The sequence below is a fragment of the Schistocerca gregaria genome, chromosome 5 (assembly GCF_023897955.1).
Source record: "Schistocerca gregaria isolate iqSchGreg1 chromosome 5, iqSchGreg1.2, whole genome shotgun sequence".
NCBI lineage: Eukaryota > Metazoa > Arthropoda > Insecta > Orthoptera > Acrididae > Schistocerca > Schistocerca gregaria.
This window is the reverse complement of record NC_064924.1, coordinates 65,643,577-65,671,228: the sequence shown is the minus strand read 5'-3', so window position 1 is coordinate 65,671,228 and position 27,652 is coordinate 65,643,577. Positions and strand designations below refer to the sequence as shown.

At 38.2% G+C, this 27,652-nt stretch overlaps 1 protein-coding gene and 1 long non-coding RNA gene across 2 annotated transcripts in view; one reads left to right on the top strand and one right to left on the bottom strand.

Moving 5' to 3' along the window:
• The first annotated feature begins 565 nt into the window (after positions 1 to 565).
• LOC126271883 (uncharacterized) lies at positions 566 to 17,001 on the top strand. The gene is made up of 3 exons (XR_007549154.1): positions 566 to 691; positions 13,121 to 13,260; positions 16,560 to 17,001. It is a non-coding gene; the product is annotated as an uncharacterized LOC126271883 (long non-coding RNA).
• LOC126271882 (polynucleotide 5'-hydroxyl-kinase NOL9) overlaps positions 1,848 to 27,652 on the bottom strand; it is a 63,422-nt gene continuing 37,617 nt past the window's right edge. Inside the window, exons 6-8 of the mRNA XM_049974235.1 lie at positions 18,017 to 18,118; positions 3,805 to 3,992; positions 1,848 to 2,399 (exon numbers count right to left, since the gene is read on the bottom strand). Coding sequence (XP_049830192.1) covers positions 2,146 to 2,399; positions 3,805 to 3,992; positions 18,017 to 18,118 — 544 coding nt within the window. The 3' untranslated portion in view covers positions 1,848 to 2,145. The remainder of the gene's footprint in view (positions 2,400 to 3,804; positions 3,993 to 18,016; positions 18,119 to 27,652) is intronic.

Genomic DNA, 27,652 nt, shown 5'->3' with positions numbered 1-27,652 from the left:
AGTCAGACAGTGTATTACTTCCTTGTGAATATGTCTCATGAAAGAGGGAACCAGCCGCACAACTGGCTCCTTAGCCTCAGCAACAGGTACAAGATGCTGCCCACTGCTGATAACATCTCTGAGCCAGTATGGGAGACCTGTTCTGTTGGGCCAGTGGCCGATTTTCCTGTCCAATCCGGACAAGCGCAGAGGGCGATAAGAACATCTGACAAATTAGAACCAATAATGGGGCTTACTAACAATCTTTCTTTCTACGCACCATGCATTGTGGGGGGGGGGGGGGGGAAGATTAGTGAATATATCAGAAGTATCCTCTGCCACACACCACTTGATGGCTGTGTTGTGTTGCAGTCACCTTAGCACGCAGACAGAGACTAAGTCCACATCAAGGTCGCGCGCAGCTATCTTATCAGCAGTGTTGCGTAACCGGAAGTGAATTTTCCAGCAACACAGGTCTAAGTAAATACACAGACGGTGTCAGAGAACACAACACTGGCGGAGAGTATAATGTATATGTAGATGCAAAATATTTTTCAGTTGTTTGTGTAGTGTCTCCTGGCACAATCTGCAGACCTCCCATTATTCATTTGTCTGCATGTCCAACTCTTACTGATAACACACACTTGAAGTTTGAAAGTGTTGGAGTGGCACTCTGGTTCATTGTTCACTGGTTGGTTAGCTCAGCTAAAAGGTCAGTTGAAGTCAGGACATACAGCCTACAACAGGACCATACCTAGTGAAGCACTGTGGTATCGAAATCAATCTCCAAGATTATGGCCACTTCACTGTACTTTACTGAATAATGCATCAAAGAATTTTCCCTGTTCTCTTTACTTTTTCACTTTCATACTGTCTGTAGACAAAAGCTGACCCTTTTAGTTCTAACAGTGAAAGGCTCAGAATTGACTACATGTTACAATCATTTTAGTACAATGAAAGAAGATGCATATAAATTCAATCTTAAAACTCAAACACTTTTATTTTAAATTGTACATAATGCTAATCTTGAGCCTAGGCATCCATTTTCAGGTTTTGTTTTATTTAACACTGTTTGGTATCTATCCACAGAATGTACAGGTGTGTAGAGACCCCTTACTCAAGTAGACAGTAAAAAGGTGTGTGTGTGTGTGTGTGTGTGTGTGTGTGTGTGTGTGTGTGTGTGTGTGTGTGTGTGTGTGTGTGTGTGAGTGAGTGGGGGGGAATCAGAATTTGAAATTCTATTGACAACAAAGACTAAACAAAACACTATCTTGGAATGCATAAAAGTGAAGAACAAAATTGGCTGTGGCCTTTTCAAATGAATCATCCCATTGTATATTCTTTTCAAAAGTTCAGTAATAACCAGTGCACCACCTTGCTCATTAGTATATTTGTGTTTTCCTGATTGCTTTAACATATTATTCACAGTAGTTTACAGTATTATTCACAGTAGATTACAGCATATAATGAAGACAACCAATTACAACAATTAAAAGTAAATATTTCCTCTTAATGTTTCGCTCATTATATGGCCACTAAAACCCTTCTCTTTCTTAAAATGATGATGTTTGATATCATCATCATCATCATATAATTATTTGGAAGAAAATGAAGGGTAATATATATATACGGAAGTGAATGTCCATTACTACTACTTTCTTTGCATTGTGTTACATGCAAAGCAGGAGGCAGTCTGAAACACAGCCAGTTTATACAAACTCAAAGGAATTAGAGGTATCACTATAGTGTGATAAAAAATGTTAAAATCAGTATACTTTCAGAGTCTGAAATATCACTGTGTACATTTTAAACTAAAACTATTGGGAAACAAATGTATATGGTTTGCAGGTAGATAATATTAACAAACATTATTCAAATGCCATATTTTTAATTTGCCCCTTTTACCTTATGATAAAACAATTTGTATTGCAGACGGTTTGTTCCATAAACTGTAGCACATGGTAAGTATTTTGCAACAGCAATTTGTCTGACAAGCTAAGTAAAACACTAACTTAATGTCACTGCCAAATTAGGAAAGACATGTAAGTCTAATAAGTGCAATATTCAGGTCTTGTTACAAAAATACAAAACAATGATTAGAAGATGTATTGAAGCTGCCACAGTATCTGAACCATTTTACACCTTTGCAGTTTTATTTCCATAACATTACAGTTCAACTGCAGATGACAACAGCAAATGGTAAGATGATTTTTGTGAAAGCCTGCCTGTGGGTTGGCCTGGTCCAATGACAGTGTATGGGATATGACCAACACTGCCACAAGTGGCTTCCCTAAGCAGGACACTTGAAGGTAACTGTACTGTTCCCATTACCAGGCAGTTGACTTTCTGGATCTCACTTTCAGGTAGCGGTGAAATCACGTAGAGCTGTCTTTCTTGCATATCCACTCCACGAATAATACCTTAAAAATATATATTTAAAAAATTAATGACACAAAAGTACTTCTCAAATTGATATGCCCTACTACAAGATGATAATGGGAGATGTTCTGCAGAAGTACAACAAAATGCAAAGAACAGTCCTACAGCAGGGCCTTTCAGTAAGATATTGGGAACAGCAAAGTTTATACATTGCTAGTTTGGGCAAAAATGACAAGTTACTTAGCACATTTTTTCAGAAGGAAACAAACAGAAAATTGATTTAGGAAAGGACAAATTGAGCTAAAGGTATTAGTTTTGCATAAATAATAACAGGAACATTAACAAATGTGATCAAGCAAACAAAAGTATTCTGTATTGTGAGAAGATACAATGACAATATAATTAGAAAAATTATATAAAACAATAGCAGTATAAAGAACGTAAATCAGAAACTTAACACTGATGTCACATTTCATTTGTTAACATTATCACCAGCAATACAGGAGAGAAAAAGATTAATCACTTAAAGGCACCAATTGGCCTTAGAAATGGATAGGTATATCATATTCGATCATTTGCAGCTCATAAATGTAATTATTGAATAGGGCAATGAATATGAATTACTAAATGGTCTGGAGTTCATAGATTTGGAAAAAGCTTTTGAGTCACTTTCAGTTAAAGAGCACTTGCGAAACAAGGCAGCTATCCAACTTGCATTAGTACACAGGTGAGTATACAGGATGAACATGAAAACCACTGACAACACTCTGAAGGTTGTTCAGAGATATTTCACAAGTTTTTATATTACTAAATTGTTACCATGGAATCTGGTGTCAGTAGTAGGGTGCCTATTATATAAAGGCTTCCAGCGACAACAAAACTTTGATTTTCAATACTTCGTGAAATTACTGACTGAATTTGAAAATTTTAAATGATGTTATAATCTACTCATCATCTCTCTCTCTCTCTCTCTCTCTCTCTCTCTCTCTCTCTTCCCTCTCCCTCCTCTTCCCCCTCCCATCCCTATCCTAAAATAAAAGCAATGTTAATAGTAAGAAAGTAACTACGAACAGATACATTTAATGAATAGTTAGTGAACGCCCAGGGTATTTAGCAAAACACAATACAAATAGGAAATTTTAAGAAAGAAGTATAAGGTACAACACTTATGAAAAAGATCACGTATTTGTATCAGAAGGGAAATTTCTCAAAAATATTGTAAAGTTAATGAATAAAGATGAAAATATTAAATAATTTGTTGCAAAGAAAGTGCATATAATAAAATAGAAAATGTAGTTGTCATTAAAAACTTGTTTTGATATACGGGACCCAAAATCTGCTTTGCTTTGTTAATATCTGAAATGTAAAATATGCGAAATTTACTTTCTCAGTAAATATGAGGTTGTGTCCAGTATTAAAAACAAGCATAAGGAGGGCAAAACTCACCAAAACCCAAGCACTGACAAACAGGAGCATGCAGCAGTATACACGGAAGATTTGGATCACTTGGCTGGAGCATTTCGCCTTTCTCACATATACAGAGCGCAACAAAACTGCCATTCATAACACTTAATACTGAGTTTGGGTTTATTGTTTCAGGACTAACACACAGTTTCAGATCTTTAAAGCTGCACCTGAAAAAATAAAGATATTGCTATAAAAACAACAATGGTGCTACTGAAAATGTTATGTAAATGAAAATTCACACATTGTATAATTACTCGGTAACAGTTAGGTAACATGAAAAAAGAAAAAGAATTCAGAATCTTGTAACAATGATGCTTATCATGGAATATAGTTTTCTATCTTTCGGGTTTTGATGTGGTTAACTATCTTCTTTACACCAGCTCGGAATTAACTTCTTAGTGTTTGAATTTTCTGTTAGAGGTTCTGTTCTATATGATTTTGTCTTTCTGGGAGTATGTCATGAAACACAGCATTCTCTTTGTTGAGATTTTCAGCATTTCTTTTCTAACTCTAGAAAAAGAATCCTCTGATTTCAGAACTAGTATGTGATTCTGCTGCACTAATTCTCCATGATATTTCAGCAAAATAGATCATCATATAACACTCTTCAATGTACTTTAAGATTTGATTTATGTCTACAATATTCTGGTTCTAAAGTTTTGTTATCAAACTATTACTCATGGCCTGCTCTTATCTTAACTGCAAAGCACAGGTTCATATTAATTACATGTAACTATCTTGCAACATAATTGCCACTTGCACCTAAATATAGTGCTAAATGTAGTATTAGAAAGTCCTTAATGGAATACAAATAAGGAAAGGAATATTGTAGGGACATTGAGCGGTTGATAGGAACATAAACAAGACAAGAGACAAAAATTACACATGCTGGGTACTTTACTGTTCTAAGCAATGTAAAAGCACATATTTCTCTCTCTCTCTCTCTCTCTCTCTCTCTCTCACACACACACACACACACACACACACACACACACACACACACACACACCTCTGCATGTAACATTATTCCAGCTGCCTATATTGTGCTCAGCTCAACTGAGGTCATGGGTTGTACCAGATGGAGTGGGTTAGTGGAGGGGGAGAGAGAGAGAAACAGCAAGGACACAGGAAAGTAATGTGGCACATGAGACGGAGGTGAGGACTTGCGAGGGGGAGACAGAACAGAGGAAGATGAACTTGACAAACAGGAAGCTGTGTGAGTGCAATGAGTAAAGAGAGGGGAGGGGGCAGGGGGGGGGGGGGGGGGAGGCATAGATACATGGGTAAAAGTGGTGTGGGGCAGCAGCTAGCAGAGACAGAGAGAAAGAGGACCATGGAATCGAAGGGCCTGTTGTAAGGAAAATAACCGTTTTTGGTAATAGAGAGAAACTGATCTAGGGGGTGGAAAATCCAGATGGCACAGGTTATGAAGCAGCCACTGAAGTCAAGTATCTTGTGCTCAGTTCTGTATTCAGCCATGATGTGGTCAACTCTACTCCTTACCTCAGTTTGGCAGTGCCCAGTAATTTAGATGGACAATTGGTTAGTAATCATGCCCACTTAAAAAGAAGTGGGAAGGCGAGTGCCTCCCCAGCATCTCACTGTGTGCCACATGCAACTCTTCCTGCCTATGGCATATGAGCTCAACAGTGCCACATTCCTATCCAGTGTGGATGCTGCCTCTCTCCCAGGTAATGCGTTTCTGTGAAGACTGCTGACCTAGTAATTGTCTAAAAATTTAGTAGCATTCTCAGTCTTGTTATATGTCTTTCCTGAGAAAATACCTTAAAAAAAAGAGAAAAATGCCTGTAACTTATAACTGCCAAAATGTACACCATAAAAATCAGAATGAGATTGATTTGGGAGAAGAGACCAAAGAGCGAGGTCATTGGTCTCACCAGATTAGGGAAGCGAAAAATCAAGATTTGGTTTCTTGTAGGCGACTATGTACAGCTAATGTGATTGATGTCACTGCAGGGACAGCTTAACTCTGTGCCACTCTTAATTCAGTGAACCCATCAACAAGGTGCATGTAGGCCCACTCTTCATCTGTAAATCTATCCATAGTACAACTGTATATCAGTATTAACGTGCAACTAATAGTGCCAGAAAACAAAACCCTAGATAGAAGCAGTACTGAATGCAAACCTGAGGAAACGACAACATGTGCTGTTAGCAAATGGAAACAAGACATGCTACGCATACCCATTGACGTTTGCATTGTTTTCAGTGCAATACAGATACAAAGCTAATTAGAGCAAGAAACCAAACAAAATAAATGCAAAAGCTCTGAAACAGAAGATGTGAGTTCCTTATACCAAAAAACTCAGAAAGTATCCCTGAACAAACCCTGAAAGTGTGATGTGTGTGTGTGTGTATGTGTGCGTGTGTGTGTGTGTGTGTGTTTGTAATTCTGTCAGAGATGGTAAGGGATATGGAAGAGCAGTTGAACTGCATGGATATGTAGCACAGTAGATGAGGTTTGCCATTTGGGCAGTAAAATAACTGATGGTGGCTGAGGTCATACACACCACTGTCAGAACCTTAGAACATGAATATGAAAATGAGTTAAAAGCGACTGCATGTTAAGCCCAATCAATGGAAAGAAAGATAGTTAAGAATGTGGGCTTACTCTTGGAGAAAGGTCCACAAAATATGCTGTAGAGACAACTAACAATTACATGTCCTTCCCCTTAGAGGAACGATGGATAAAGGGTAAAACTCAGTTGACAGCCAACGCATCATTTGCTGAAACTGCAGATAACTAAGACGGCATACGTATATTAGAACATAGGTAGTTAAAAAAAAGGGCATTCGGTCAGGAAATGGCAAACTGTCAAAGATTGATGACAATGAGCACAAAGTGGTGGGGAATGGTGATGGCTAAAATGGTAGTGCCTATTGAGGGTGGAGGGTACAGTCATATGCAAGTTGCGGTTCATGTCAGCACCAATGATATCTGTCACTTGGGTTCTGAGGTAGTCTCAGTTCATACAAGTGGCTGGCAGGAGGCTGCTGGCCTTGCTCACAAGAAGCCATAGAGCTCACAATTTGCTGCATCATTCCCAAAATCAACCGTGTTCTACCACTTTCTTCCTTTGTCGTTAATGTTTTACTACTGACGCAACACTTCGTTCCGTGCTTCTGTACAGGTATGTCCATTTTTTTCCAACTTTTGTTACTTTCATTGTTTTCCAGCTTTTAGTACCTGCATTTTATGTGCTGTTTTATCTTCTTGTTTCGTCTCAATCTGTTTTTATGGAGGCACTAAATACCTTCCTGTTGTGCGCCCATACAAACATTTCCATCCATCCATCCATCCATCCTTTGGTTTGGAGTGAAGTGGAGAGACTCAACCAAAGGCTCCATTCATTCTGTGATGGCCTTGGCTACAGATTTATAGAGTTGTTTTATGTGATGGAGAATTGTAGAACTCCCCTTGACATGTCAGGAATACACTACACGAAGGAAATGGCTACTTGGGTAGCAGAGTACCCTCGGAGCGCACTTTTTTTTTCTTTCAAAAAGGGGGGAAAAAAAAAGGCTAGGCAGTAGTTTGAGATCCTGTGATGATCACTTGCCAGCTGATACGCAGAGAGTGAAATCAAATCCCATATGAAGTGAAGACTCTTCGACTGTCAAAATTTTGACAGTACAGAGTGCGTTCTGTAAGTAATGCGACCAATTTTTTTCTGATGCAACAGTACACCTCAGCGTTGTAACCAGCTGGGCTAAGTGGATGGGGGTGTTAGCTTCAAAACACTCTTTGTCTCATTCAGCTGAAAGCTGCCGGAGTGTCAGGACATGCATGTCCGTCAACCCTGTTTTGAGTTTATGTAATACGGCACGATGGATCATTCTGTAGAGAAACAGTATGCTATCAAATTTTGGGTTAAACTTGGGAAGTCCGCCACCAAAACGTTTCCATTATTTTAGCATGCCTTTGAGAATGATTGCTTGTCCAAATCACAAGTTTTCTGATGGCACAAGTGGTTCATGCAGGGCTGAGAGGAGATCACCAACGAACCTCGCAGTGGACGCCCATCATCCACACGAGTCGACGAAAATGTGATGTATGTGGGCGATTGTTTGAACTCTGACAGACGGCTGAGCCTTCAATTGATAGCACAAACTCTAAACGTGTCAAAAACAACTGTTTTCTGCATTGTGTCCAAAGATTCGAACATGAGAAAGGTGTGTGCCAGACTTGTCCCAAAAGTGTTGACCAACGAACACGAGCACATGCAAGTGCTTCGGTGCCGAGAAATGTTGGCTGGTCTGAAAATGATCCGCACTTTTTAAACTCAGGTATGACTGGTGATGAGTCATGGATTTTTGAGTACGACCCTGAGACAAAAAGGCAGAGTTCAGAGTGGCACACCCCATCGTCATCCCGTCCCAAGAAGGCACGCATGAGCAAGTCCAGGATCAAAACCATGCTCATTGTCTTCTTTGATGTCAGAGGCATTGTCCACCATAAATTCGTACCTACCGGAACTACATTGAACACAGCTTTCTACTTGGAAGTGCTCAAAAGACTGAAATGAGGGTCTTGCACTGCTGAAGTGACATCAAGGACACGTGGAAAGTTCACCAAGAAAATGCACTGAGTCACAGCACCTTCACTGTCAATGACTTCCTGGCCAGGACCAAGACACCATTGGTTCCCCAGCCTCCCTACGGTACTGACCTGGCTCCCGCTGACATTTTTTTGTTTCCTCGGTTAGGAGGAGTCATGAAAGGAAAACATTGGGACATGACTGAAAGCATCGAGGTGCATGTTACATCAGCTCTAAAGTACATTCCGGAATAGGCATTCCAGGATGCCTTCCAGGCATGGAAACACCGCCTCCAGAAGTGTATCGACACAAGATGGTGCTATTTTGAAAATTTTTGAATATATTAAATAAATGATTTTTTTATGAATTTGGTGGCATTACTTATGGAACGCACCTTGTAAATTGTTGTGCATTCATATCAAAGTTCCTGAATTTACTTTGTATCTAGGGTTGGGGTTGAGTTGATTTGGGGAGAAGAGACCAAACAGCGAGGTCATCGGTCTCATCGGGTTAGGGAAGGATGGAGAAGGAAGTCGGCCATGCCCTGTCAAAGGAACCATTTGCCTGAAGTGATTTAGGGAAATCACGGAAAACCCAAATCAGGATGGCCGGACGTGGGATTGAACCATCGTCCTCCCAGATGCGAGACCAGTGTGCTAACCACTGTGCCACCTTGCTCAGTTACTTTAGATCTAGGAAAATAGTCATATTCAAGTTATTCTTGGAACAAAAGCTGTCTGAAACCTGAAGTAAGAAGCTCCAAAATATTTAGCAAGGCTGTGTGTGTGTGTGTGTGTGTGTGTGTGTGTGTGTGTTTTAAATGACATAGGAGGACAGTGTTCAGTGTAGTCAGCAAAAATGTTGTGTCTATCAAGATCAAAATTTAATCTGACTGTGAAGTCATCTGGATTGATTAACAGGCCTAGGTGAACTAAAGTTAATTATTGGATGTTTTTACCAGTCACCCAACTGTAGAATCATTCAAAGAAAGTCTATGCACAGTAGTGTAGAGCTACCCAGATTGTGTAATATTAAATTGGAGGTGAATTTAATCTATCCAAGCATAGACTGGGATGTCTATGGATTCACTGCAGGTGTTGCAGACAGCCAGCCTTATGAAGTACTTTTGAATATGTTTTCCGAAAACTGTCTTGAGCAGCTAGTTCAACAGCTCACACACAATGGAAATATTTTAGATCTTGTCACTGCAAACAGGCCTTACCTTGCCAGAAGTGTCAATATAGAGACAGGGACTAGTGATCATGACATCATCATAATGACAATGTCTACTAGAAAAGACCGATTGTGATTTAATAATAAAATTCAGAAAAATTGAAGAAGTAGAGATTGTTGCATTTTCATTTCAAAAAAAGAGCACATAAATGTCAACAGGCAAAAGTTAGTACAAATTTGTGCACCTGTAAGAAAATCAATGGGCAAAACATACAACTTCCACACTCATACCTTAGCAATCAAAGGACTCTGTCCAGTCACTTGACAACCAGTCTGATGTGGTAATAGAAGAAAGCAAAAGGAAACCTGAATACAGATAACATAGAAATAAGCATCCCTTACGTTGAGAAGCAACTGAAAGACTTGAAAACAATTAAGCTGCCAAGTCTGAATGGAATCCCAATTTGGTTTTACAGAGAGTACTCTATGGTACTGGCTCCTTACTTAGGTTGCATATACTGCAAATCTCTTGCCTGGGTGACTCGCCTATACAAGAAGGGCAAAATAACGGACCCACATAATTACAGACCAGTTTTCTTAACATAGGTTTGCTGCAGAATTCTTGGACATATTCTCAGTTTGCATATAATAAATTGTCTAGAGGAAGAAAAGTTTCTATTCACAAATCAGCATGGATTTAGAAAGCATTGCTTGTACGAAACGCAGCTTGCCCTTTTCTCTCATGATAGTCTGCGAATCACGATAGATGGCAACAGGTAGATTCCACAGTCCTAGATTTCCAGAAATCATTTGTTATGGTGCCCCACTGAAGATTGTTAGTGAAGAATTAGGCTCCCTGATATGTGAATGGCTCAAAGACTTATAAAGTAATAGAACCTGGTACATTCGCCTTGGCGACATATGTTCACGAGAGACAAGGGTATATCGGGTGTGCCTGAGAAAAGTGTGGTAGTACGACTGCTCATATTCTCTCTATACATAAATGATCTAACAGACAAAGCGAGCAGCAATCTGCAGCTGTTTGTTGATGATGCTGTGGTGTAGAGGAAGATGTCATCGTTAAGTGAGTGTAGGGGGAGACAAGGTGACTTACTGGATACAATTTCTAGCTGATGTGATGAATGGTAGCTAGTTACTTTCATGTTCCATGGATCATTTTGCACAATAAATTGTCATGATGTGGAACGAGTCATTTTAGATTCATATTGCAAATTAATTTGTACATCTATCTGGACTCTAAACATTACCACATTATTATTATTATTATTATTATTATTATTATTATTATTATTATTATTATTATTAATTCCCCCTCCCCGACATGAAAACAAGAAGTTCAGATTGAGTCAGCAATTCCTACCCACCACCTTTTACACACTACAAACACAGAAATTCTCCTACAGAATAGAAGGAGTTGCCAAGGAGAAACTTTATCAATTTATTTTCAAAAATTACCTTTCTGTCTGTTAGACATTTTATATCACTGGATAAGTGGTCAAAAATTTTTGTTGCAGCATTGTGCACCCCCTTCTTTTCTAAAGACAACCTTGATGTTGAGTACTGAATGTCATTTTTTCTTCTAGTAATCTAATTATGTACGTTACTGTTCCTTTTGAACTGTAGTTGATTATTTACAACAAACTTCATGAGGGAATAAATATACTGTGAAGCAGTAGTCAGAATGCCTAACTCCTTAAACAGATGTCTACAAGATGATTGCGGGTGAGCATCACTTATTATTCTTACAGCATGTCTTTGGGCAATGAAGACCTTCTTTCTCAAAGATGAGTTACCCCAGAACATTATTCCATATGACATTACTGAATGAAAATGAGCAAAATATGTCAACTTACTGATTTCTCTCTCTCTCTCCAAAATTTGTTATGATTCTAAGTGCAAATGTGGCTGAACTAAGTTGTTTTAGGAGCTCCAAAATGTGTTTTTTTCCAATTTAAATTTTCATTAACATGGACACCTAAGAATTTCGAAGTTACACTTATCACTGGTGCAATACCCCTAGAGGTGCAGAACTGAATATATGTGTCTTTGTGAAATTCAGGATGAGACCATTCCAAAAACCAGTCTATGATACTTTTCAGAACTTTGTTCATCACTCCTTCCATTTCTGTATGTATACTGGGAGTAATGGAAAAAAAAGTAAGTTAAAGCAGATGAGTAGGAAAGACAATCCTGTAACATTTGAATACAGCATTAGTAGTATGCTGTTGCACAGTCATGTTGATTAAATACCTAGGCATAATGTTGCAAAGCAATATGAAATGGAACAAGCACGGCAGCACAGAAAGTGAATGGTGAACTTCGGTTTATTGGGAGAATTTTAAGAAAGTGTAGCTCACCTACACAGGAGACTGCGTGTAGAACACTATTGTGACCCATTCTACAGTAGTGCTCAAGTATGTGGGATTCCCACCAGACAGGTTAACCGAAGACATTGAAGCATTTCAAAGGTGTACTGCTAGAGATGCTTTGTGAACTAAAATAGGAATCTCTGGAGGGAAGACGATGTTTTTCTTGTGAGACACTATTGAGAAAAGCAGAAAATGTATTTGAGGCTGACTACAGAATGATTCTACTGCCACCAACGTACATTTTGCTTAAGGATCACAAAGATAAGATGAGAGAAGTTAGGGCTTGTATGGAGGTACATAGATAACCATTTTTCCATTGCTCCATTTGTAAGTGGAACAGGAAAAGAAATGGCTAATACTGATATGAGGTACCCTCTGCCATGTGCCTTATGGTGGCTTATGCAGTATATATGTAGATGTAGAAGAATGCTGGAGATTAGATGGGTCTAATGAAGTACTGGAAGGACTTAATAGCACAACCTGACTAAAAATAGGGATCTACGGATAGGATACATCCTGAAGGACCAAGGAATTATCAGTTTAGTAATGGAAGTAAGTGTGCGGGTTGAACTTTGTAGAGGGAGACCAAGGGTTGAGTATAGCAATCACGTTAAAATGGATGTATGTTGCAGTAGTTATGCAGAGATGAAGAGGCTTGGGGAAGAATAGGCTAGCATGGAGAGCTGCAGCAAAACCAATCTTCATACTGATGATCATAACAACATATTTAGAAAAGGATTTCATTTCTGCCACTTTTATTTTAAGCACATTTATATGTGTTACCTGTAAAGTCTTACAAATACTTGCTGATCTTTAGTAATAATAGCTGTTTATTTAATCTTTAATGTAATTTATGCTCACAATCCGGTGGCTCACAGATCAATAATAATACGGAACTGACATCATTACAATGAAAACACAGAAAGCACACAAATATATACTAGATACTATGCATGTATTTACATCATTCCTTTACGTGGGTGTTTTCCTGGAGCATTTCTTTTCCTGTTTGCCTTTCACCTCTCCAGTCTGTCTCCACCAACACATTCTGTCATTTTCTGACATCAATTCTACGTCTCGCATTCCTCCTTTATTTTCGTTTCTAATTGTCAGGACATGTTTTTGACCTGAACAATAATAAATGTATGTCCTCTCCTATTCTTGTGTTTTCAGTTAGCTGGCAGTGCTGAGAAGCTGCAACATTTCAATGAGTTGCATACATATCAACTTCTCCTGTAGTGTTGAAACACTGAAGATGTCCCCCTATATATATACAACAGGTAGCTTGCCTTGTGTATGCAGGCGTCAAACAGGTAATGTGTCAAGCATAGCGCATTAGTCAATAGTGTGCCAGCTACTGTTTAGACATGACAGAAGTTACGTTTAGAGTAAAATGTAAAACTAGATTGGAAGCGGAAAACAATCTACAAAGAAAAATTCATTAAAGAATAATAAACAGAAATAAAATGAAAAAAAGAAAATGGAGAAAAAAGAGAAACAGAAAAATGTAGGGGAAACAAATTGCTATATCTTCTGGCATTCGGTGAAACTGTGCAGTGTGGGAGGACTAAATGACTCATGTAGTACTTTGTCACTCTTGTTTGTTGTATTTTGGAACTCTTGTTTATTGAGATGTACTGCAGAGCACTGTTTCTCAACCTTTTTCAACTCAGTTCCCCTTACTTCATTGAAATGAAAGTCAGTCATTTCCACGGTAGACAGTTTTATTGTGCCTATCAATGTGCTGTGCCAGTTTACTGTGGTCATCCAAAGTCATTTAGTGTAGACATATAACCTAGTAAACAAATCATGTGGTTGATTCTTCATTAGCTTACACTGACCCATTTCTTCTCTATATTGGCATTCGTTACAATTATATCCCCTTTTTTTTATTATTTATTTATTTACCCTCCCATTCCCCATGAGAACCACTCCCCCCACCATCTCTCTCTCTCTCTCTCTTTCTTTTCCATTTTATCCCTTCTTTCTTTTGATTCATTATTCTTTAATTCCATTATTATTTCCACTTTTCATTTCCCCTTACCAATCCAATCTAAAAAGAAGGTAGAATACTGTCCTTTTAATCTGTATTTTTAGTGATATTACTCTCCACCTACCGTGAGAACAATCTCCCCCATCAAATTCAGCTTTCCTTCCTAAGGAAGGCACCTATTGTGCCTAAAGCTAGAAAAGCTGTGCTCTATTTTCATGTACTTCTATCAGCAGTAATAGGTGTTGTGACTCCTTTTAGTAACTATCTGGTTTTTCTTCTCTCTCTGCAATTTTAACAATCTCCTGTGTTGAACTTTCCTTTTTCTAAAATTATAACGTACTATGTTCATACAAAAATATGGCATGTAAGTAGAAACAGGTCAACTGCCAAAAAATGTAAATTAGAATTATTGGTGAACTGCTGGAACTGCCAAGGCCAACAACATATATTCCGATACAAGTGCCACAACAATGGGAAAGTGTTTACAGCATTTGAAAGGTAACATTCATTCTAGCACAACAACATTGATGTTCAAATATTGTGTGTGTGTGTGTGTGTGTGTGTGTGTGTGTGTGTGTGTGTGTGTGTGTGCGTGTGCGTGTGCGCGCGCGCGCACGCGCTCATGCACATGCATTTAATAATTTACTTTTTCCCTCTTTCGGGTTCCTGCAAATGCAAACAGCTTTCACATGGCCAGACACTTAAGTTCTTGAATGATTTCTACCCGCTAAAACAAACAGTGAACCAAAATTCCTATGCAATGTCTCACATGTGTGTCTGCAAAATGATAAGGCAGAGACCCAAAGTAAATAATGGTGCTTATGAAACTGCTCAGCTGTCTACATAGGAAGGTGCTGAACAACTGGTAATATCACAGACAAAAGAAGTAAATACGTGCTACACATTGGCTGATGGTGAGGGATCTGTAATGCAAGATTGTAAAGGAAAATTTTGTGAGGTTCTTGGTTTGACAAAAAGTAGAATTCAGACATTAACACATTTAAAGAAGAGTATTGAGACTCTGTGAAGACAGTCTCACTACTCATCATTTGTCAAGTGACAACTGAGGTGTGATTCCATAATAAACGTCACTACAACATGTCACCTAGTAGATTATTGTGAATCTTGATTCCTAGCAGTGAATTATTCACTCTTAAGAGTTTGTTTTGCCATGTACCTGAGGGGGGGAGGAGCAATTTTTTTCCTCACATACATGCACACACCTGATGCTGAGAGCTAGGGCAGTGAGCTAACCTATGATTTGATTGATTTGTTATACCTACTAACAATAAATCTAAAGAAATCTTTTTCATACTCCATACATATATTTGTACTGGTATTACAATTACACCGTCAAAATCTCAGTTCATTATCGGCATCACTTTTGGAGGTATAAAGTTTTACCTAGAAGCCACAATAACTTTCCTGGTAGTACAATAGTAGAGCTAGGGATTGTAATGTATTCATTTATAATCTTGTATAAAAATATAACCTAGGAGTCAGTTCATAGTTTTTCTAGAATTTTTTTTACTTTTGTTAAAATAGTTTGATAACAGTAATCACCTAAAAATTCTTAGTTATGTTTTTTTTTGGTGTGTGTGTGTGTGTGTGTGTGTGTGCGTGTGTGTGTGTGTGTGTGTGTGTGTGTGTGTGAGAGAGAGAGAGAGAGAGAGAGAGAGAGAGAGAGAGAGGAGGAGGACATCCATAAAGAGTGGACGTTTTATCACAAAACTGTGCAAAATTTTTGCGTGGGGAAATTCTTGTGCAATCATGAATCCTGTGGCATATGCCCATCAAGCATTCTTTTATACAAAAGCAGACACAAGAAAAGTTTGATGTTGATGTTTTCTCTGCTGCACCCATATAAATATACGGCAGACACTTTAAATCAGTTTCTTATATAGCTTTGCCCTGACAAGGACCGTTCTCTGTTAGGTCCTTATCTTAAAATTGCACTGTTGTACTGTACCATACAATGTTGCTTTCCTGCCACACATTGTTGCTTTCCTGACAGGGTGTTTACAGGCATGGTCTTTCCCACCAACAGCCCATTGCACTCCCTTTGCTGCAAACTTGTCTCAATTAAAAAGCAATTTATTTCACACATCAGACACACAGTGGTGCCTGGTTGTGCCAGGCTGTAGTTATATTACAATTACCATCAAACAGGCATACCTCATTGTATTTGTAGAACTATAAAAATATAGATGTGCAAGTTATATGAGTTATATGTACATACTGCTTTCCCAATGTCACAGTGAATGGGATAAATCAATCGTTTTATTTAAATTAAATTTGGTTTCATAAATACAGGGTTTCTTTTATAAATTGCTTTCTATAATTACACTGGATGCTATAGGGATTACTGTGAGTACTGGAGAGCTGGAGCTCTTCTGGTTGGATGCGTATATCATCAGCCTATGGGAATTAAGCATTTCCTGTGCTTAATGCTGGTGCTTTGTGCTGCAGTTCTGTCTCCAAGGTCGCTCAGGGGCCGTCATACTTTGCAGCTCAATGTGGAACCACGCCACACAAATTTTTGTTAAGATGAAGAAAATTGTGTGTTCTGTCAATTCTTTTATCCTAGTTGTGAAGTAACTACAGTTTTGAATGTTTCAGGGAAAGTTTGAGAATTCTGGAAGTTATTTGCGTGTGAACTTCTGGTCATATTTCAACTCCATGTGGCATGTTTCTTGAATACTTCAGGACATCTTTTTAAGAAGATCAATGAACGACTTGCAGTAGTAACTTGAGAATAACTGTGGGTCAGTAACTGTGCAGGATGTGAATACTGTTCAGGTTGGAGCAGTCAACTTCTAGCTTCTTATGTATGAAAACTAGTGGTGAAAATAATCGTTTCAGCAGTAAATATGGACTTCATAGCCATTTATCACTTGTTTTGGAGGCAATAAAGCATGATTAATTGAACTTTAAACCATTTTACACAAATTATTTAGAATCCTGCATGCACAATATTTTTATGAACTTACAGGTACTGCCTCCAAGCTTGAGTTATGCAAAGTTATGCAGAACAAAAATAAGATGATTATGTTTCTGTGGGTTTACCTGGCAGCAAAGGGTTATTTTATAAAAACAGAACACAACATTTGGTGAAAGGACACTTTTTAATGTCTTGCGATTGTGATTTTGCCCACATTGAAAAATGAAAGAGGCTAACAGTGTGTGAAGTTCCAAAATATTTAATTTGCCTCATAACTGAAACAATGCATACAACACCACACATAGTGACTTGTTATGCTGGAAACTGATTTTTAAGGCTTTTAAGTCAAGTGCTGAAAAACATAAGAATTTCACCAATATGCATATTTCAAATGTACAATGGATAGACTACTGCTGAATAGGTAGAGGTACTGCAAGTTTGATCAACTGTTAATGCAACTGAAGAGTTCAGAAAACTTCATATCTTGAGGAGGAATGTGAAACCTTCTGATCTTCAACAGGTCCAGCTGGAAACACAAGCATATGAATTTAGGTCATCTGAAGAAAAGAGAAGGGATTTAGCTAAAATGATATTGAAAGAGAAGTGACGTTAGGAGAACCTTGTAAAATGAGTGGAAATGGGCATGATTGCATTTGTGTTGTTATTTATGTTAAAACCATTGCTGACAGAACATCACAATCAGATTTTGTATTATTTTGTTCTTAAAGCCACTTATTCAGAGTAAAACCTGTACAGTTTTCATGTTTGTATAATGTTCCCCAACTTTTATGCTGATTTTTTATAAGTACTATAAATATTTCACTGATTATCTCCAAACCAGTGTTTGGGAGCTTGACACATTATTTACTTACATGCCACAAATATTATCCAAACTTTTCTTTGTAATCAGCAAAGATGATTTAATTATAATTTCTGTTTACACTAGGTTCACACCATATGCTGGCTCCTGAAATGAATGAGCTATATTTTCAAACACTTTTCAGGGCATTGGATAAAACATTATAGTATCATCAATGTCCATATAAGACACTTGCAAAAGGTACAGCTCTTCCAGTTTCTTTAAAAAATTGTATCCCTTATTAATAAAATAAATCAATTTCTTTAAAATACTCACACATAAGGCACTAGCTCAGTTAAGGAGTAGTTTGGGGGCACAGTTATTCCACTCAAATAGGACATGATAACAATCTCTCGCATTGTCCGAGAATCTAGACCCCTGAAACCAAAATTTAAAAATTCAAAATAATACATTGATGTAAATAAAACAGAAAGAAACTTCCACATGGGAAAAATATATTAAAAACAAAGATTCCAAGACTTACCAAGCGGGAAAGCGCCGGCAGACAGGCACATGAACAAAACACACAAACACATACACAGAATTACGAGCTTTCGCAACTGGCAGTTGCTTCGTCAGGAAGGAAGGAAGGAGAGGGAAAAATGAAAGGATGTGGGTTTTAAGGGAGAGGGTAAGGAGTCATTCCAATCCCGGGAGCGGAAAGACTTCCCTTAGGGGAAAAAAAGGACAGATGTACACTCGCACACACACACACACACATATCCATCCGCACATACACAGACACAAGCCTGTATGTCTGTGTATGTGTGGATGGATATGTGTGTGTGTGTGTGTGCGAGTGTACATCTGTCCTTTTTTTCCCCTAAGGGAAGTCTTTCCGCTCCCGGGATTGGAATGACTCCTTACCCTCTCCCTTAAAACCCACATCCTTTCATTTTTCCCTCTCCTTCCTTCCTTCCTGACGAAGCAACTGCCAGTTGCGAAAGCTCGTAATTCTGTGTATGTGTTTGTGTGTTTTGTTCATGTGCCTGTCTGCCGGCGCTTTCCCGCTTGGTAAGTCTTGGAATCTTTGTTTTTAAAATAATACATTATTTGACAAAAATATAATGCTTTGATGGCATGTAATTAGTTTCTCCTATTGGTTATATGTTAGGTTTTGGAGCAAAAAAGCTGTTTATCACATCTTGGTGATACAATTTATTTCCAACACAAACACATTACCTCTCAATTATCTTAAAAAAATGTTCTAAGGCACTAATGTTTCAAAATGAGCATACTATTCACATGCTCACCACAACAAGCACAGCCCGGATAATACTTGAAAAAGTCTACACTAATTTCGCAGCACTCAGATTACATCTCACAAACAAAAATTACTATTTTTTGTGTGTTGGAATATGTGGCATAGCATTAGACTAATTGTGATTGTGGATGTTAAATTATCATCTCTGTCATAACTGGTAATCAGTGTTTTAATAACATTTTTCACCGTCAAGCTTGTATCAACTGAGCAACCACTCATGAGATGCTCTGTTTAAAAATACAGAAGAAAGATAATAGTAAAAAACTAAGAAAAGTGTACTACAAAATTAAACTAATTTCTATACACAATTACAAGCACTTGAATACATTCGATGGTAACAAGTCACTCATCAAAATAAAAGTTGCATACAGAAGTTAGTTTGAGATTATAATTTAGTTTCCTAGTATTTTACTGTCCTTATTTGCCTTTCTTTTTTTAAACCACTGTCCAATGGTGATTTGCTTGGAAATCAAAACCAGATAAGACTGGAGCCTGAAAAACTCAGCTTTTTAAGATGGCCTTAAGCATGCTTCTGGTAGCCTATAATGAATATTACCAATTCCAATTGAGGGGCACTTTAACCTCCACAACAACAAACAAAAAAGACCTGCTGGTAGCAGAAATAGATATCCATGGTCATGCACTATTTATATTGTTAGTATCGAGCACACATAAACTTTAACGTCTAATGGAAGCACCCAACACAGCATGAGCTACAGTGTGACTAAAATCAATTATCCTAAGAAAGAAATAATGAACAACCAGCAATTTAAAGGAACATTTTTTAAATTAACAGTGAAGTTATAAAATCTGTTACTGAGCTTTTGCATTTATTACACTTGAAAACAACAACTAGACAAACAGGAAATAAATATACATCAAAATAAAAGTATCACGAAAGGCTTTCGGTAAGCTAAGCATAGTTTTCACGAGTGATTTTCTTGTGTCTGAAATAGAAAATCTACAATTAGTTTGAATTATCAGTTTGGTTTACAGCTGTGAGACTTGAACTTTTAATATGAAAACTATTCAAAAGCTGAGGATTGTTCAATGAGAAAAAGAGATACACCTAAGTCACCATCGTATCTCTGGCAAAAATTACTATCAATGTGTTCTCTTGTAGGATCAACTCGAGGAACGAATCTCCACAGTCACAGAACAAGTCAATACATGAAATTGTAACAGAAAAGTAATAATAGATAAAATAAAATGTTTATGAATCCTAAAAATATAACAAGCTATAAGAACAAAACACACAAACACACACACAGAATTACTAGCTTTCGCAACCAATGGTTGCTTCTTCAGGAAAGAGGGAAGGAGAGGGAAAGACGAAAGGATGTGGGTTTTAAGGGAGAGGGTAAGGAGTCATTCCAATCCTGGGAGCGGAAAGACTTCCCTTAGGGGGAAAAAAGGACAGGTGTACACTCGCACACACACACATATCCATCCGCAGATACACAGACACAAGCAGACATATTTAAAGGCAAAGAGTAAGGGCAGAGATGTCAGTCGAGGTGGAAGTACAGAGGCAAAGAAGTTGTTGAAAGACAGGTGAGGTATGAGCAGCGGCAACTTGAAATTAGCGGAGGTTGAGGCCTGGCGGATATCAAGAAGAGAGGATATACTGAAGGGCGAGTTCCCATCTCCGGAGTTCGGATAGGTTGGTGTTGGTGGGAAGTATCCAGATAACTCGGACGGTGTAACACTGTGCCAAGATGTGCTGGCCGTGCACCAAGGCATGTTTAGCCACAGGGTGATCCTCATTACCAACAAACACTGTCTGCCTGTGTCCATTCATGTGAATGGACAGTTTGTTGCTGGTCATTCCCACATAGAAAGCGTCACAGTGTAGGCAGGTCAGTTGGTAAATCACGTGGGTGCTTTCACACGTGGCTCTCCCTTTGATTGTGTACACCTTCCGGGTTGCAATCAAAAATAAAGGTTGAAAGACTGCCAATGCAGATGAACCGCTATTTGCCAGCACATGGCTAGAGTGAAGACCGATGTCAAATTTGCTTGAGCACATGGAAGCAGCAAGACAGAAATGCAGACTGAAATTGTCAGGACAACAAACAACAAACAACTCCCCAGCAAACATAAGCTAAATACAATTAAAGAAGATCATCAAAAACATTAAAGAAGTAATATAAGATCAAGGGGTTTTTCCTTACAACTATAAGTTTCTAATTACTCCAAAAAATCCAGTGTCATTCGTTTGCGCCCATGGGGCAACATCATACCACATCCAATACCCTATACCACATAGCCCTCTCAGGGATGTGCACACCAAAGGGCAATTAATTTGTATGTTTCCTGAAACAAGTATAAAAAGAATGGCCCGTCTGGCCAATGTAACACTGATCACAGTCATAACATTTAATTTTATACATGAGTTATTTAATATGTCATGTTTAGGTTCAATTTGGCATTGAAAGTGTGTTTTTAGTTTCTTAGTTTTCACAAATATAACCAGACTGTTCAGGTTTTTTTTTGAGACGCAGCAGCTACAAATCTAGTTTTAATTCTGCAGTTATTACTGTTAGGCAAAGTGCTGTCAGTCTTACTGTATATGTTGGCACTTTTTTTTTGACTAATCTTCACCTTGAATATTATGTCATTACTTTCTTACGTTACTGTACCTTGAAATATATTCTTGAAGACTGATTAAATCAATTTATAGAAATTTTCTGTTCCTGCTTGTGCTTTCGGACTTGGAATGATTGTATGAACAATCGAAACTAGTTATCAAATTTAATGTTGTATATGTTTTGCAATTGAGACAATTGAAAATTTTTGTATAAGTTTTTAAAAATATTTAGTTTTGAAGTGTACCATGAATGTCAGAAATTAAGTATGCGTTATTAGTGCAGTTGAGGCTTATATCACTCCTATTTAGAGCCCATGTTTCGGGAGAATGACTCATGCGTGCACAGTGACAGATGGTCTGAAGCAGGTTCAGTCTGCTAGATGACAGTAGTGGACAGGACTAAACAGAAACAACTCTAATACAGTTAAGAATTTTAACCACCAGTCCAGTAGTGCACAGAGGCACTCAAGAAACAGGCCAATAGAATGTTTTTGTGAATTGTTCTGTTTATTTCTTGAAGTCTGTTCTGTTTATTTATGTTTATACAGTTTTGTATGCCCCCCCCCCCCCCCCCTATGAACCATGGACCTTGCCGTTGGTGGGGAGGCTTGCGTGCCTCAGCGATACAGATGGCCGTACCATAGGTGCAACCACAACGGAGGGGTATCTGTTGAAAGGCCAGACAAACGTGTGGTTCCTGAAGAGGGGCAGTTGCAGGGGCAACAGTCTGGACGATTGACTGATCTGGCCTTGTAACACTAACCAAAACAGCCTTGCTGTGCTGGTACTGCGAACGGCTGAAAGCAAGGGGTAACTACAGCCGTAATTTTTACTGAGTGCATGCAGCTTTACTGTATGATTAAATGATGATGTCGTCCTCTTGCGTAAAATATTCCAGAGGTAAAATAGTCCCCCATACGGATCTTCGGGCGGGAACTACCCAAGAGGACGTCATTATCAGGAGAAAGAAAACTGGCGTTCTACGGATCGGAGCATGGAATGTCAGATCCCTTAATCGGGCAGGTAGGTTAGAAAATTTAAAAAGGGAAATGGATAGGTTAAAGTTAGATATAGTGGGAATTAGTGAAGTTCGGTGGCGGGAGGAACAAGACTTTTGGTCAGGTGAATACAGGGTTGTAAATACAAAATCAAATAGGGGTAATGCAGGAGTAGGTTTAATAATGAATAAAAAAAAATAGGAGTATGGGTAAGCTACTACAAACAGCATAGTGAACGCATTATTGTGGCCAAGATAGACACAAAGCCCACGCCTACTACAGTAGTACAAGTTTATATGCCAACTAGCTCTGCAGATGATGAAGAAATTGAGGAAATCTATGATGAGATAAAATAAATTATTCAGGTAGTGAAGGGATACGAAAATTTAATAGTCATGGGTGACTGGAATTCATCAGTAGGAAAAGGGAGAGAAGGAAACATAGTAAGTGAATATGGATTGGGGGGAAGAAATGAAAGAGGAAGCCGTCTGGTAGAATTTTGCACAGAGCATAACTTAATCATAGCTAATACTTGGTTCAAGAATCATAAAAGAAGGTTGTATACATGGAAGAATCCTGGAGATACTAAAAGGTATCAGATAGATTATATAATGGTAAGGCAGAGATTTAGGAATGAGGTTTTAAATTGTAAGACATTTCCAGGGGCAGATGTGGACTCTGACCACAATCTATTGGTTATGAACTGTAGATTAAAACTGAAGAAACTACAAAAAGGTGGGAATTTAAGGAGATGGGACCTGGATAAACTGAAAGAACCAGAGGTTGTACAGAGCTTCAGGGAGAGCATAAGGGAACAATTGACAGGAATGGAGGAAAGAAATACAGTAGAAGAAGAATGGGTAGCTCTGAGGGATGAAGTAGTGAAGGCAGCAGAGGATCAAGTAGGTAAAAAGATGAGGGCTAATAGAAATCCGTGGGTAACAGAAGAAATATTAAATTTAATTGATGAACGGAGAAAATATAAAAATGTAGTAAATGAAGCAGGCAAAAAGGAATACAAACGTCTCAAAAATGAGATCGACAGGAAGTGCAAAATGGCTAAGCAGGGATGGCTAGAGGACAAATGTAAGGATGTAGAGGCTTATCTCACTAGGGGTAAGATAGATACAGCCTACAGGAAAATTAAAGAGACCTTTGGAGAAAAGACAGCCACTTGTATGAATATCAAGAGCTCAGATGGAAACCCACTTCTAAGCAAAGAGGGGAAAGCAGAAAGGTGGAAGGATTATATAGAGGGTCTATACAAGGGCGATGTACTTGAGGACAATACTATGGAAATGGAAGAGGATGTAGATGAAGATGAAATGGGAGATACAACACTGCGTGAAGAGTTTGGCAGAGCACTGAAAGACATGAGTCGAAACAAGGCCCCAGGAGTAGACAACATTCCATTAGAACTACTGACAGCCATGGGAGAGCCAGTCCTGACAAAACACTACCATCTGGTGAGCAAAATGTATGAGATAGGCGAAATACCCTCAGACTTCAAGAAGAATATAATAATTCCAATCCCAAAGAAAGCAGGTGTTGACAGATGTAAAATTTACCGAACTATCAGTTTAATAAGTCACAGCTGCAAAATACTAACGTGAATTATTTACAGACAAATGGAAAAACTGGTAGATGCCGACCTCGGGGAAGATCAGTTTGGATTCCGTAGAAATGTTGGAACACGTGGGGCAATACTGACCTTCGCCTTATCATAGAAGGAAGATTAAGGAAAGGCAAACCTAAGTTTATAGCATTTGTAGACTTAGAGAAAGTTTTTGACAATGTTGACTGGAATACTATCTTTCAAATTTTAAAGGTGGCACGGGTAAAATATCGTTTCTGAAGGAGAGAAATTTGTTAACATCGGGTATAGATTTAAGTGTCAGGAAGGCGTTTATGAAAGTATTTGTATGGAGTGTAGCCATGTATGGAAGTGAAACATGGACAATAACTAGTTTGGACAAGAAGAGAACAGAAGCTTTCGAAATGTGGTGCTACAGAAGAATGCTGAAGATTAGATGGGTAGATCACATAACTAATGAGGAGGTATTGAATAGAATTGGGGAGAAGAGGAGTTTGTGGCACAACTTGACAAAAAGAAGGGATCGGTTGGTAGGACATGTTCTTAGGCATCAAGGGATCACAAATTTAGCATTGGAGGGCAGCGTGGAGGGTAAAAATCGTAGAGGGAGACCAAGAGATGAACACACTAAGCAGATTCAGAAGGATGTAGGTTGCAGTAAGTACTGGGAGATGAAGAAGCTCGCACAGGATAGAGTAGCATGGAGAGCTGCATGAAACCAGTCTGAGGATTGAAGACCACAACAACAACAACACAGTTTTGTATATGCTATTAGCAGTGTGAATGATGCGTGAATGTAGTCTAAAGTAAATATGTAGATCATTATTCTACTGATGAACACTGTACAAACTAGTGTGAGAAAGTTTTAAGACAATGTGAATGCAGAAGACGGGGAATTTTGTATCATAGTATGTTAAGTAAGTTTATGGTAAAAGGAAAGCTAATTCGAATACAAATGAAAATAGTTAATAATTTAAAGTCTAAATAAAATATCAGAATGTTAAATATTTATTTCAGGAAAAAGTACAGTTCAAAAGTGTGTTATTTGTAGATCAGTTAGTCATGAAAAATGCGAACTAACGCAGGAAACAATTTTTTTTTTATTTCTATTAGCCTTAAAGAAAACTGATCAATGAGAATGGAGTATTCTTCACACATCTTTCCCCTGGAACATATAGAATGTTTACAGCCTTTCAATGGTACGGTCAAGTGTAGTATGAGCTCCAAAAAGGAAGTTATAATTTGCCAGTTTTAGTTATGCTACATGTTTCAAAAGTATTTTAAAGTGAAGGCATATTTATTCCAGTGTGGCTTTTTAGAAAGTACTGATTTTTAAGTAATTTTTTGTGTGAGAAAAGACAGTAATTCCGTGTGGCATATTGAGCAGATCGGTGAATAAAGATTTGAGTGCATTAGGTACCAATAAACTTAATAGTATGGTGAGCATTTTCATTTGAGAACGAAATCCATTTTTAGTAGCTGTTCAGATTTTGGGAAATACGTTACCATAAACGTGCTAATATGAACGAAAGCGTTTGTGCATGACTGTGTTAAGATTAGCATGGGCTTGATAGTAAACGTGTACTTTATCAAGGTTCAGAATACACAGGCATTTTGCCAGTATTTCCACCTTTCATTCAAAATTAAGACCTTTTTCTTATCCTTCGAATAGTTATGTTGCATGCAGCCTGGTGCGACTTGCAGTACGGTAGGTTTCTGCTCAGCTTTCCAACCAGAGACCTGCTGTACTGAGTTGACAGGTAGGTGCAAGTAAAGGATGAAAGGAACTGCGCCGCCGCACACAGCGCATCAGTGCAGGAAAACTGGTATGGCAGATGAAGAAGGTCAGGCTCGCAGTTTCAGCATGCCGGGGCTGCAGCATTCAACAAAAGATAAGTTAAGTTTGTTACATTTGTTGTGTGTGTGTGTGTGTGTGTGTGTGTGTGTGTGTGTGTGTTTGTGTGTGGGCGCACGCTCGTGCGCACAAAGACTGAGTAACATGGAAAGTGATAAAGATTTTGTAAATAAGACAAAAGATGAAGAACTCACATTCACTGTAAGTGCTTCACAAACTAGCACACTCAAACATAGAAAAGAAGTAGATTTTAAAGTAAAAGAGGAGGTTTCTAACAATATTTCTGTGTTATTTACAGACAGTGGAGTAGAATCTGTTTCAGGGATGTCAGTTAATGTAAATAGTGGGGATGGTGTATATCCTGCAAGTGACATTAAGCATGAGATCAGTAACAACCAACTGTGTGTTGATGGTGTTGGTAGTGTTACTGAATCATATGTGGCAAATGTGGATACCAAATTTGGTATAGTACTGGTGGAATGAGGTAAACAGGAAACAGTGATGCAGAAAATAGAGCCTGGAGGTATGGAAGAAATGTTTGCGGCATTAATGGGTTCCATAAAAGATGGAAACAAACAACATACTAATTTGGCTGAAACAATTGGTCACAAAATTAGTAAACTTGATGAAATGCTCAAAAAGCAGACTGCTGTTTTAAAAGAAATGTAGAAAAATGATTTGAAGCCATTAGAAAGTAAAGTGGATGGCAAAAATTCGCAAGTTGAGAATAACTGCCAACAATTCATTAAAATAGTAAAAAGTGAATTGCTATTGGAAACAAACAAAGGATAGATTTGATAAAAGAAACTGTGCAGGAAGTAGAGGTCAAAATAGCAGTGGTAGAGTCTATATGTGTAAATGATCACAAATTGTTAAACAGTAAAATCCGTTCTGAATATGCCAAATGTATGAATGAAGTAAAAAGAGTGTCTGACTGAGTGGGTGTGTCTGAAGAAAATATTCTTCAGCTAACTAACCAGGTAGAAGAGGTTGAAAATAAGTTGGATGAGCATAGCAGTAGATTATGCCAAGTTGAAATTAACCTCAGACATGGAACTAACAGTAGTTAGTGTAGTTTTGTAGCAGAATCATCTGAAATATTATATGTCGCTAACAGGCAGTTTTTACGTTTTGATCTAAAAGGTAATGTACATCCAAAAAATTTTTGGAATGACTTTGAAGGTGTTCTACCTAGCTTGTGGTCAGACAGGCAAAAAATAGGATTTATTATGTCCAAAGTCTTGGGAGAGGCTATGTGGTAATTTCTGAAATAAATGGGAAAGATGTGGTTGTACCATTTTTTTGGAAAAAAATAATATGACCAAAGAAGAAGTAGCCAGTATACCAATTAGGTATTGTTGAAGGATGGAAGATTTGGAAGACTAAGTGAGTATGGGGATGATGTGGGGATGGACCCTGAGAAAATGAAGGTGGTACAAGAAAAAATAGAATGAAAAGCAAAAGAGGCGCCAGAGCTAGATGTGAGCTAAGCTTGGAGGACTCAAAGGGCATTGCAACCCATGCAATGCTCGATGTTTGATGAACACCAGGTGCTCGAGTAACTAACAATGTTATTTCAGTTTCTTTTCATATTGTTAATCTTCCCTTCTG